This window comes from Poecilia reticulata, chromosome 1 (genome assembly GCF_904066995.2).
Source record: "Poecilia reticulata chromosome 1, P_reticulata-male-v2, whole genome shotgun sequence".
NCBI classification, from domain to species: domain Eukaryota; kingdom Metazoa; phylum Chordata; class Actinopteri; order Cyprinodontiformes; family Poeciliidae; genus Poecilia; species Poecilia reticulata.
Genome location: NC_088830.1, coordinates 32,255,712 through 32,268,263, shown reverse-complemented (window position 1 = coordinate 32,268,263; position 12,552 = coordinate 32,255,712). Strand labels below are relative to the sequence as shown.

Here is a 12,552-nt window from a genome sequence, read left to right as displayed (position 1 = left end):
GTTTAGTCCGCTTCAATCAAACTCCAGTCCGTTTGTATAGAAAGTTTGGTTTGACCTGCCTTCAAACTTCGGTCTCTGTTCGGTTAAAATAACTGATGTGCTTCGAATGCATATGTAAACGACAAGCGGACCAAAGACTGCACAATAGCAGGAAGTAGACTACAGCACAGGGCATTCTGGGTAAATACAACCTAAACAAATGTCAAAGTCTATTGCTAGCGGGAGAAAATCCTACAACAGCTCAAATCTAACGCTACTCCATTTTTTTCCAGTCGTTTTCTACAGTGGTTCTTGCTGCGGCGCCCCCACAGGCGAGGAGGGGAACAGGTTTTTCAAAGGTTGTGTTTCATTTGACACAGTGCAGGTGAAAGCAAACCACAGCAGCTGGAAATGTAACAAATCAAATGAGTCTATAGGACTATCAGGTGTAAAAACAGCCTGAGTTTCATGACCTAAATCTGATCCAACAAACATCTGAAGCTTTATCCAAACTGCCCCCCCTTCCTCACTGGGAAATTGTTTGTCAGCCGGTTCTTTTCCCCCTCTGTGATCTGGGCTAACGTACCAGAGTTTGCTTCAGCTATTGACAAGCTACAAGGGAGAGTTATTTTAGACCAGAGAGGCATCAAATAGAATCTGTGATCAAAGTGGAGAGGCAGAGACAGAGGTGGGCAGACGCCTCCTGCGACTCAAACGATGTCTGAACGGTGAGGAGGAGCGGAAAAAAAAGCAGCCATATTAGTTTGTTTCTCCCTTGTGGCAAAGGAGAGCAGTCAGCAGAGTCCTGCAACGTGAAGCCCTAAAACACACACGCAAACAGACTGCTTCCCCACATGCGGATAAAAGGGAGCGGGACAGAGGAGCGCTGACCCCGGAGCTGCGCGCGGAAAGACAGGGAGAGAGATCTCCTGTCGCTTTTATTTACCTCCGCCGCCCTCCGTCTTTTCATCCCAGGATCTGAAGGCAGGCCCGCGCCCGGCCCTGCACCCAGTTTCCTGGGGAGCCTTTTTCCTTCCCCCACGGCAGACATGAAAAGCACCGGCCTTCCTGCCTGGGGAAGAGTCCCCAGGCTCCGGGCCACTTCGTTTGAAAAGAGGAATCTAAAAAAAAGTGGCAGCGGTTGCAGCAGGGCTGGTTGTTGCCCAAAACAAATGATGATAAATTATCCCAGAAGTTATCACGATAAACGACAATATTCTCAAAGATCAGTAAAATTTAAACACTGGAACTGTGTTAAATATCCAAAATAAACAAACAAAATAACAAATAAAATGAATTATGACGTTTCTCTAAACAAGGCCAAACCAAAGCACCAGACTTTTACCAGTTTGTTTTTGGTAGAAAGAGAAAAATAATAAATCTTTCCAATGGAAATCATTGAGCTTGTTTTAATTCATCATGCAACTAATTAATTTGTTACAAAAGACCTAAAAAATTGGACTTTACCTTCTAAAATTTATGCAAATCCACACATAACCTAAACTTAAAAATGTTAGTATGTTCAAGCTGCACATCTTAAGTTTACACAACTCGACTAATTTGATCATTTTAAGTCGTAATGACATATTAGTACACATAACTCTACTGTAAAATCCAATTAATTCTCCTTACTTTAAATTTCATTAAAATATCTCATTTATTCAATCTGACTATGTTGGAATTACATTTACTTAATTTTTTTAACTTGAAACTTTACATAAAAAGGAAACCATTTGATTTTATTTAATTCTGCTCAACAGGAAGCAGAGGGCAGTTTGTTCAGTTTTCATGTGTGGAATCATAAAAAGCTGCTGGTTTTAGATTATTAATCATAACTACTGCCCTGCATTGTCAAACTGTTGGCATTAATATGTTTCTAGTGTCTGTTTTTATTACCGTTATTATTATTGAAACTAATTTTTCTGCCAAATAAAACGATGGTTTAGTTGCTGCAATGCATTATGGGATACCTCACTGGCCAATCCCAACTGTCTCACAACCTTTAAAACATTTTTACGTCTGAAGACTCAACTTCTTCAAATCAAAGCCTTATAAGTTGAATCCACTTAATTTATTCAATTAGCATCAGCTCAGTAGCTCAGTAAACTGAAAATCTAAACTTATATTCCCTCCTTTTTTTCAGTTAAAAACAACGCAACAATTTACAGTGCAGGCTGGGATTCAGGAGCAACTTGACCCTTCCTCACCTCCCTCCTCTTCCTCCGTCTGCATTAGAGCTGAAGAATGCTCGCTGGAATCCGGATTTTTTTCTCTCTTTTTTTTTGCAGGAAATGAAACGCTCCTCTGTTTGAGGGCGAGCGAAGCCTCACCCCATCGTCCCCCCTCCGCCTTTACGCGGCGGGCGGATGGAGGGATGGAGGGACGGGGGAGGAAGGAGTCTCCCCCGGCGTTTGAAGTGTGGGAGGTTAAGATAACTGCCACAGCCTCGTGCCTCAATCGCTGCTTTCACCTCGCCGGCCAAATCAAAGCACCCACAGCTGCCCCCCCCACCCCACCGGCCCCCCACCCGCCCCTCCTCCACCCAGAGCGATGGGGTTTTTCTGTTTGGAGCCATTAAAAAGAAAAACACAGCCGACAAATTACTCTAAAAATAAGCCGAGTGCGGAGAGGTGCGAGGAGCAGAAGGTGCAGCGGAGAGAGGAAGTGGGGAGACTTCATGCCTGAGAGGCCTTTCCACAAGTTACAGCCCGGCTCTCATTGCTTTACATTTCACTTTCAAGTAATCCTCTAAAAACCACTTGATCATTAGTTCTTCAGGCTTTCTGACGATCTTTCAAAGGTTGTCTGTGGACTTTGCTGCTGTTTTCGCTCCAAGGTTCCTAAAGTCTGGAAAAGTGTGAAAATTGATTCAAGTTTTGTCCAAGTGTGGAAGAGCATCCATCCATCTGTCTGTCCGCCTTTCTGTCCGTTTATCCAAACTTCCCTCTGTGCATCCATCGGCTTATTCCCTCCATCCATATGCATCTGTCCGGTCATCCTTCCATTTTTACCGTTTCTAGTTTTACCAATTTGACATCAAGCTCAAAATGTGGCTACATTTTGAAGTTTAGCCCTTTCAAGAGGAGAAATTTTTTGTTTTAAAACTGGCCTGTAGGGGGCAGCAGCGCCCCCAGCTGCATCAGTAGAAGAACAGAAACCGCTAACTTAAAAGTTAGCTGCACTAACCCTAAACCCCTAGTCAATAATATTACTTCCAGTAATGCTAAACCAACAAGGTATTTAGCGGATGCTAGTGCTAAAGCATTAGCTGCTTAATTATCAAGCCTAGCAGTTTGTCCATGTAAGTGTTTTGTTTTTCTACATTATTTGTTTGTTGTGAACTAATGCTCAGTAAGCATTAGTTCTGCTAACAATAAAGTGCTAAACTAACATGGTATTTAGCAGAAGCTAATGCTAAAGCGCTAACTTGTATTGAAATTATATCTGCGCTTGAAAGACTAGAACCTTCAAGCAACAATTTGACAAATTAACGTCTGCAGAGTGGTGAAGTAAAAGGGTAAACGGATCCAAAGCTTCATCTTTATACTGAATTATTAGGCAACCAGGAGATTCTTCAATAAATTCAAGTGTTTTTACACTGTAGAGTTTGAATCTAGGAAAATGTGTCAAAATCTCGACACTCAAGAACTTTCACACTTAGAAATACATTCCTCCTCATTTCCTCCATTTGTCCTGAGAAACTTTCCCTCCAAATGTCAAAAACACGACCAACATGTTGCTAAACTTCAGCTGGACTTCCTGCTTCATTTCTAATCCACTGACGGCGTTAAAAAAACAAAACAACAAAACAAAAAAACAGCTCTGCTTTCCCAAATGAAGTGCAGAAGAGGGAGAGACATGAGGAAGGAGAGCTGATCACCGCAGGGCAGAGGAGGGTGAGGTCTGATTGTGGTTAGCAGCGGGGGAACGGGGCTGGTACAGTCACCAAAAACCCAAAACCTCAGGCATGCGTGGGCGAGACTCGCAGCGCAGCGAGGAGGGGCGAGGGGGGTCAGTGGGAGCCATCGCCCACATCTGAGGGAACGTCGCTGGGGGCCCGAGCAGCTGAAGTCTGGCCCCGTGCCCCCGCACAGCTCCGTCTGAGAGGAGGCGGCGCGATCAAAGAGCCGGCACAATGGCCGCCTCCTCTGCTGCGGTGGCGCTTCAAAGGGACGCGGCTGCCGCTCACATCCAGCACCGGGACAGAGGAGAGGGCAGGAAAACCTCAGCGGGGAAAATGAGGCAGAAAATGAGTGAAAGAAGAGCCGGGCTCAGGTTCCGCCTCCCCAAAAGCAAACAAACCCGAAACATCACAGAAACACAGAGGCTTCATCCTCTGATAACATCTCATGGAGTCAAACCTCCTTTAAAACGCGACGTTGTTTATGCAACACCTTTCAGCAGAGGCTACTCAACGTGCTTCAACAGAGACGGTTGAACGATAAATTAAAACAAGCTCAATAATTTCCATGATTTACCGGTTTTCTCTTCTCTCTCTCTAAATACCACAAACTGAATAAAGTCTTCAGTCTGGAGTTTTGGTCTCAACTCTAAGGAAACTTTGGGTAACATTTTATCTGAAGGAATGTGCATAAACATGACATAACACCTGTCATTAAAGGATGAATGTTTAGGTAAATAATGACACTCTATGGGAAAGTTGCACTAAATGTTGCATTAAAATGATTATTTACTGAATAATCACGACAACCATAAACATATGAAGATTCCTCAATGTTTATGACATGTCAGACTTATGCACACCCCTTCAGATACATTATTACCCAAAGTTGTTTACAGAGACTCCACAATTTATGTCGTCATTCTGTTTTAATTCAAAATGTCTTGTCCAGTGGCAATATTAAATTTTCATTTAATATTCTTAGAAAATGTCTTCTTGCATTATTATGCCAATACCATTATATCGCTCAAAGATTATCTCTAAATAATATTATTGTTTATCGCAATAACTTCTGGGACAATTTATCGTCCAGCAAAATTTGTTATTGTGACAGAGGTCAGAGATGCGAATCTTTCAGTGTATTTGATTTTAATGTTGATTTTTAGATTTACGATTCAATTCAGAAACAACTTTTCTGTTATGAGGCTGAAGAGGAAAAGACAGTAGCTGCGTTTCCATTAAACATATAATTGAGCAATTTGACATTCAGAAAGTAAATTTGCTAGGTGACGGGCGGAACTCCTGCGGTTGCTAGGTGACGGGCGGAACTCCTGCGGTTGCTAGGTGACGGGCAGTGCTTGTTGATTTGTGACTTTACATTCAGAAGGTTTTTGAAACTGCTCATTTTCCAGACACCAAAAAATATTGACGTAATGCTAAAAATCAGCTGGGTGATTTTTTTTTAAGTGCTTGGACTCATTTTAGAACCCATAAAAGCCCAAATAAAAGTACAAAAACACGCAAAAAAAAAAAAAAAAAAAGGGAATTTTTTTAACCATTTGATGTATTTCTAAGAGTGCTGTGTGGGAACATCCCAAAGGGATTAATAAAGTCCGTCTGTCTGTCTGTCTATAAGCTTGGGTTTAGAAGGCTGCAGCAGCCCTGGAGTTAGAGTGGGGGAACGGGAGGAAGAGGAAGTGGAGAAGACATGACAAAAAGCAACGCGGCCGGACCCTCAGAGTTCCTGCAGCTGGCCCAGCCTCAGCACAATGGGTCCGTGACTCAACCAAAACAACTCCTGCGCTCCAGTCTAAACAACCCCACCAGCCGGGTTCCCCCCCTCGGAGCGTCAAAAAGGGGCCGGGACGCAGTGGAGTGAGAGATCCTCTAACTTTAATTACACCAACCGAGTGCTAAGAGGGGCGTTTTGCTCAACAGAGCGTGCTTTGTAAGAGGTGGGAGGGGGGAGGCGACATTTCCGATTCCATTTCCTACCTCCAGAAACATTAGCCGAGGTGTTGCTCCGTTTAGAGTCCAAATTTCCACCTCCTACATCCAGCTTTCCCACATTCCAGCCAGTTTGGAAAGAAAACATCCTCTCGTTTTGCATTTGCTGCAAAAGTGGTTTTTTATCCTTTCCCAATTAGGTGGGGTCACTAATAAGGCAGGGTGTGGAGGCACTGGGCTGTGCCGCCGCGGCCCAGAGGCTCAGCGTCAGATTCAAACGGCAGACGCCAAAAATCGCCTAATTGCAGCTGGAGAGTGTGTGTGTGTGTGTGTGTTGGGATGAGGTTCTGAGAGAAAAACGATGAGAGGAAACAAATAACAGGACAAAATTTGGCAACGGGGACCAGAGGATGAGTGGCTGAACTCTGGGATTTTCTGTTTTCCTTTTGGCCCGTTTCTCTGAACACACGCTCGCCTCCGTCCTCCTCTTTTCTCATCAAAGACGTTTGACAGCTGACTTCTGGCTGCTCACATCAGACGACGACGGAGCGCAGGGGAGGGGCCGCTGAAGCCAGAACAACACTTTCATTATATTTTCCGGAGCAGGAAAACTGGCCGTTAATTGCAGAGGTTTTTTCCGTCTTTTAAAAAAAAAAAAAACATCCTGAATGAAACTGAAAACAAGTGAAGAATCACATCTTCTGCAGCTCCGCACTGCAAAAACAATAAACTTGGCCAAGTATTTTTGTCTAGTTTCTTACTCACTTGAAATATGTCAAAAGAATTTACGAGTAACTTTTTACCAAGATATAGGAGTTTGGTTTAAGTAAATAATTCCTTAATATTAATAAAAAGGTACTAAAAACAACCGAATCACCCAGCTGGTTTTTGATGTCTGGAAAATGAGCCGCTTCAAAAACCTCCAGAATGAAACGTCACGAATCAGCAGGCACCGCGCCGTTACCTAGCAACCCCAGCAGGTTTACTGGTGTATGAGCTGTACAATGGCTGCTGGAAAAGTCACACTGCAAAAACACAAAATCTGACCAAGTATTTTTGGTCTAGTTTCTATTACACATGCCTGAATACACTTGGAATAAGATAAAACTAACTTTTCAGCAACTTATTAAAAAAGTTATTACAAGATTATCTCACTTATAACATGGGGAAAATGTTTTGTTACAAGTGAAATAATCTGCTGGTGGAACAAAAGCTTTTTTTTTTATCAGTAATAAGGAATTATTTACCTAAAACAAGCTCCTGTATGTTTCTGAAATGTTACTTGTAAGTTAATTTTGTCTTTTTTCCAAGTGTATTCAGATATCTACACTAGAAACTAGACAAAAATACTTGGTAAGGTTTTGTGTTTTTGCAGTGCTTGGTGCTCTAAAAAGCCGGCTTTGTTAGGTGTGCGAGTGTGATAAAGTGAGCAGCAGCTGAAATGAGGGGGAAAGCCTGCAGGCCGTGCTGATAACTATCGCAGAGGCTGGGAATCAGCGGCTGACTCAGACAAAAGGCTAACAGCGCGGAGGAACGGATTCCAGCGACAGAAAAACAAGGTGACAGAGAAACCGGGTTATCGTGAGAAAAAGAGACATCGAGGCATGAAAAACCGTCTGAAACAGAAAAAACACAGCAGACCAGAAAACATGAAGATATTCCCAAATATCAAGGAGGTTTTTTCCTAATCCTAAAACGGGATTTATATGGAAGAGGATTAGAGCCACTAAAAAAAAATACAGATTCTGACTTTAATCAGCTGCATAAAAAGAAATTAATGAAAAAAAATCACTTAAATCTAACATCCTTCCTTCCTCAAGAAAGTTAATTCTCCTTCAGGTACCAAGCTGCATTAAAGTTGAAATTCTGAGATTAAAACAAGAATTGTTAGATTAGGTAAAAAAATAAAAAAAAGTCAGGATTCTAAGATTAAAGTGAGAATTTTGAGATTCCAGTGGGAATTATAAAAATATAAAGAAAGTAGGTAACACACTCAGTCTATTCTCTGAGTGGGGAACATCTACTCTACATGAGGTGCCAACTCCCCACTGACTGCTGCATGCATATAAGCAATAGAAAACTTACTCGGGGGACAAATAGAAAGGCTATTTACTTGTGTAGCCCCTGTTTTAATGCCGCCCTGGGCAATTTCCAACACGTCCCACATCAGGTTCATAATGTTGTTAAGACACGAAGGGTTTAGGAGCTGGAGAGTACGAGCAGCAATTTCTACACTTTTACATGGAGACACATTGATCAGAAAGAATAAGAATATACTGCAGGTTATTTAAGGTTATTAATGCAAGAAAACTGGAGAAATTAGAAGATTATCCCAGATTATGAATCAAAGCACAAATCGGTAGCGGTTATGTGAGAACTATTCAAATCAAAAGTGCATCAAGCTGCATGTTGATGCGTTTATTTACTGAAAACAGTTCTTAGTTTTCATTTATGTAACAAAGACAAACCACTTTTAAAGCTCGCATTGCACAAAATCTCTACCTTCAAGAACAAAGACATTTAAAGTTCAAAGAAAAACCTTTAAAAAAACTCTACCAACTATTGACGAGTAGTCAAGATAACAGATATACCTGCAGCATAAATTGTCCCAGAAGATGTTTTGATAAACAATAATATTGTTTTCAAGCGATATAATTATAATGGCAAAATAGTCCCAGAACGTATTCTCAAAGATCAATAACCTTTAAATTCTAATGAATATTTAATACTGGAATTCGAAAACATTTTAAAATCCAAAATAAACAAAACAACAAATGACAGTAATTATGAAAAAAAGGGTCTAGCTGAGACCACAACGCCAGACTGAAGACTTTTATCGTCCAGTTTCTGGTAGAAAGAGAGGAAAACATTAAACTGAGTTTGTTTTAGCTTTTAGGCGATCAATTGATTTATTGCTTATTGAGAAAGGCCTATTGATCGGGCTGCATGGGAGCAAAACAAAAAACTCTGGAGGTGGTTTTAAACACATTTCTCTAAACTCAACTTGCACATTTTCGTCTCTATCTTCTGACTGTAATAAAGAAAGAAAATGTCGGGAGCTTAATTGAAGAATCAATTAAAGTAACAACAACGTTTCTCCTCGACTGCTCAAACAGAGAGAGAGACAGATGGGGCGGATGAAAAGAAACAGACAAACGAGTTCATTTAAAGATGTTTTTTGGCATCTACAGCAGGCGAACCTCAATCCAGCTCTCTGGGATCTGCATAAATTGAGGGCTTGGGGAGTTGTGGCAGTATCCCCGGTATTATGCATATTAGTTTAAGGCTGTCACTGAGAATCAGCCGGGGTGTCCATCCCGCCGCGGCTAGGCGCTGCTAATTATTGGATCAGAGATGAAGTGGCTTTTTTGCGCTTGCGCTGACGGCTCTTTGAAAACCGGCTGTTTGTATAAAAAAGGGAGACAAAAGGAAAAAGCAGAGCGGCCTAATTTTGGGTTCAGAGAGCCCCGTTGGGTCAAGAATCGATCAAGTGGAAAACCTTTGAGTCGTTGGGCCGACTTGTCACGTCAGCCCGGATTTTTCTGGAAGCGGAATAACGGGATCCTCCCAGTGAGGAAAAATACTGCTGCCTTTGATACAAACTGAAACATCTGAATCTAAAGCTCCACGCAACTTCAGCGTGTTAAAAAAAATGGCTGCCTGTGTTATGAGAGCTTTTCAAACACCCAGAGACCCCAGAAGCCATGAAATCTTATTAAGCCGAAGCATCTCATTAAGGTCCTGCTTCATCCAACCTGCTCTGCTTTACAAAGGCGACATATGCAGCCCATATGGACACCAAGCCTCCACCAGCAGCAAAACAACATAATCCAGCTCCTGTCATGACGAGACGCACCGAGCGCAGCTTTCTGACCTGCCAGTCTGCGTTTGACCAAGATCTGGTTCAATTCAACTAGACTGTGATCAGAATCAATACTCCCCTTGATCAGCCCTGAAACTGATCACTGAAACTCAGAAATTCAATCTTTTTTCTGATCAGTGAACTCACCGTACCTAAAAAATACCATGTAGGGCTGAAACGGTTAATCCTATTAATCGTGATGAATTGATTATTGAAATAATTCAAATAAATTAATAAATTCATTGTTACAGACTCAAAAAAAGACAATTTGCTGAAGAACAAGACTGACGGAGCAAGAATTAAGCAAAAACATTCACATTTTCTTCCCAAGTTTTGAAGCTTAAGACAGGTACCTGGTCCAGTACCTTTCTGCAGAGATAATTCGGTAAGCTAGCATGAATTATGCGCTTTGCAATGTTGCATTCACAGACAACTAAAACACATGCTTGAGAGTCAAATCAGGTCAAAACCTGTATGGTTCAGACATTTCATACACAGCAGAACAGAAAACACACACATGCAGGCATTCGACACCGTTTGGGTTAGCATAGAGCGCTACACAATGGCCATGGTGAGGTTATGGTGGACCTGTTTAGGATTAGTCTGCGAGCGCCAGCTCTCAAGTCAGTGTTTAACAGTTTAAAAAGGAAACTTGACAAATATTAACCAGACAGGGAGGGCATAGAGGTGGTCTTACCATATTCTCAGATGTACGCCGTTTTCATTCTCTGGCCTGTACCTGCAGAAAATTGCATCTTTTTTAACAGTTTGTTGTTTTTCTTAACGTAACTGGACGCTAACCGGCCCAGTGGACTTACACAGACCATGAAAATACTGACATTTAACCTAAGGTGTAATTCTCAGTGGATTACAGCTGCAGAGCTAAGAGGAGGGCTTGAAATGCGCAGATAAACAAGGTCAGCAGAGAGACATACTGTGGTGCAGAAAAATAGTGCAAAGCCCAGAATCTGTAAGTACTCCGAAGAAAAGGACAGACTAATCCCAAAGTAGGTGTAATATGTGGAGGCATAAAGAATGAATGGATTAGGGGATGCTCAGGGTACAAAAAAAAATAAAAACAAGTCGGGTCAGAACGCTGATGGGTGATGAATTTGGACCACGTTTGGCTCTACTTTCATTTGCATTTAGTCCCGTTTTTAATGGGAAATAATTATGCAGCAAAACATTGTAGCAGATTATTAATCCCAAACTCCTAAATGCAAAAACCACACAGAAGCTGCAGCAGCACTCACCGGTGGCCGTTTCCTGCATCTTCTCCCTCTTCCGCTTCTTCTTCTTCCCCTAAAAATATACAGAGGAACGCATAAAGTGTGGCTCCAGCACTCACGCTCACTAGACCACTCGGATATCCTGCTGCTGACTGCCATGTTCACTCATCCCCTGCTGGGCAGCCGAGCAGCGAAACCCCGGCCTCCGCACTCCACCGCAACCCGCGACCCTGAGAGGAACCCGGCAACCGAGTGTCGTCTGCTCTGCACAGCCTGACTCGCAGCAAAAACACTGAACCTTACCCGGGATCATCGGTCCAGTTTAGTGCAGAAATCAGTTTAAATGAGACCAAACTAACTTACAGGGAACTTCAGCAAGATATAGGAGCTGGTTTTAATTCCTTATTGTTGATTTTTAAAGAAAGTTCTAGTTCCACTGGCTCATTATGTCACTAATAACATGTTACATTTTTCCCTTGTTTTAAGTGAAATAATCTGCCAGTGGAACTAAAACTTTTTCATCAATATTAAAAATCTGACTTGCTGAAAAGCTACTTGTAAGTTAGTTTGGTCTTATTTCAACTCTACTAAGAGCGTTTTTAAAAGTGGAGCCTCAGAAAGTAAAAAATATATATATTAACCAGATTTTCAATTGCATATATTTATATCATTAATCTTATCTGGTACTTATTATAAAACTTAAGTTAAATTAACTCATTGAAATGTTATTTGTCGTGCTCGTCTTTCTGATAGCAGTGCTTCGATTGCAGTTTCCTGGACGATAGACCATCTATAAGAAGCTCAAACTGCTGATTCAGATTTTGGCCGATATAAAATTTTTGGTCGCCGATCGCCCAAAATTAAGAAAATCGGGCCGATTTGTCTGGAACACTCGTCCTTTCTGAATGGCTGCCAGTCAAATTTAAGCTGCTTTGCTCCTCAAGCTAGCGTAGCACCCTGACAGGAAAGGGGCAGAAGGAGCCGTCCAGCAGCCACACCGCAGTGGAAAACCCCAAGAATTCATGACCAGCTAAAACCAGAGGCAGCATTTATGCTAAACAAATTCAATAATTATAAAATTGTGAATGAAAGAGAAAAAAATGAAACCAAAAATACTTGGTAAACCTAGTTGTTCGCATATCTTTGTCAATATTCTGCTAATGTCAAAAGAAAACATTTTTTGCAATTACCGTTTCCACTAAAAAAATTAATTAAATTAAAATTATGTGTCAATAAGCTTGTTGTAAACAAGTAATGAGACGTATTCATAATTGAGCTGTGGCGCTAGCGCTCACCTATCAGCCAATCAGAGGAGACGTTGGCGTCTCATTCAGTAAGAAGCCCCGCCCACTGGGCGTGGCTACGTGTGCAGCGCTTTGGGGGTGATGTAGTCGCCAATTGGATTCATCTCGCTGGAATAATACATAACTTTTCATGAACTGTGATGACATGAGCTGCACCTTGACTGAAAACCCCAAAACAAACCAACATCCTCCTACTACTTCCTGTCGTCTTCTTTGTTGTGTCCGTCAGCACCAACATCTGGTTGTGGATCACATGACTCGTGTGATGCTAAAAACGTGTTTTGATATGCCTGAAAAACGTGTTTGTTTTTTTTTTACATGTTTCCATTG

At 41.8% G+C, this 12,552-nt stretch overlaps 1 protein-coding gene across 6 annotated transcripts in view; it reads right to left on the bottom strand.

Moving 5' to 3' along the window:
• Window positions 1-12,552, bottom strand: part of lef1 (lymphoid enhancer-binding factor 1) — a 64,633-nt gene that overhangs the window by 4,388 nt on the left and 47,693 nt on the right. Inside the window, exons 9-10 of one of the 6 annotated variants that reach the window (XM_081611609.1) lie at window positions 10,943-10,991; window positions 10,387-10,422 (exon numbers count right to left, since the gene is read on the bottom strand). In XM_081611609.1, the coding sequence (XP_081467735.1) occupies window positions 10,394-10,422; window positions 10,943-10,991 (78 nt within the window). In that variant the 3' untranslated portion in view covers window positions 10,387-10,393. Of the gene's footprint in view, window positions 1-10,386; window positions 10,429-10,942; window positions 10,992-12,552 lie in introns of all 6 variants that reach the window. The other 5 variants (XM_081611612.1, XM_008422596.3, XM_008422603.3 and 2 more) reach the window with 5 other exon arrangements.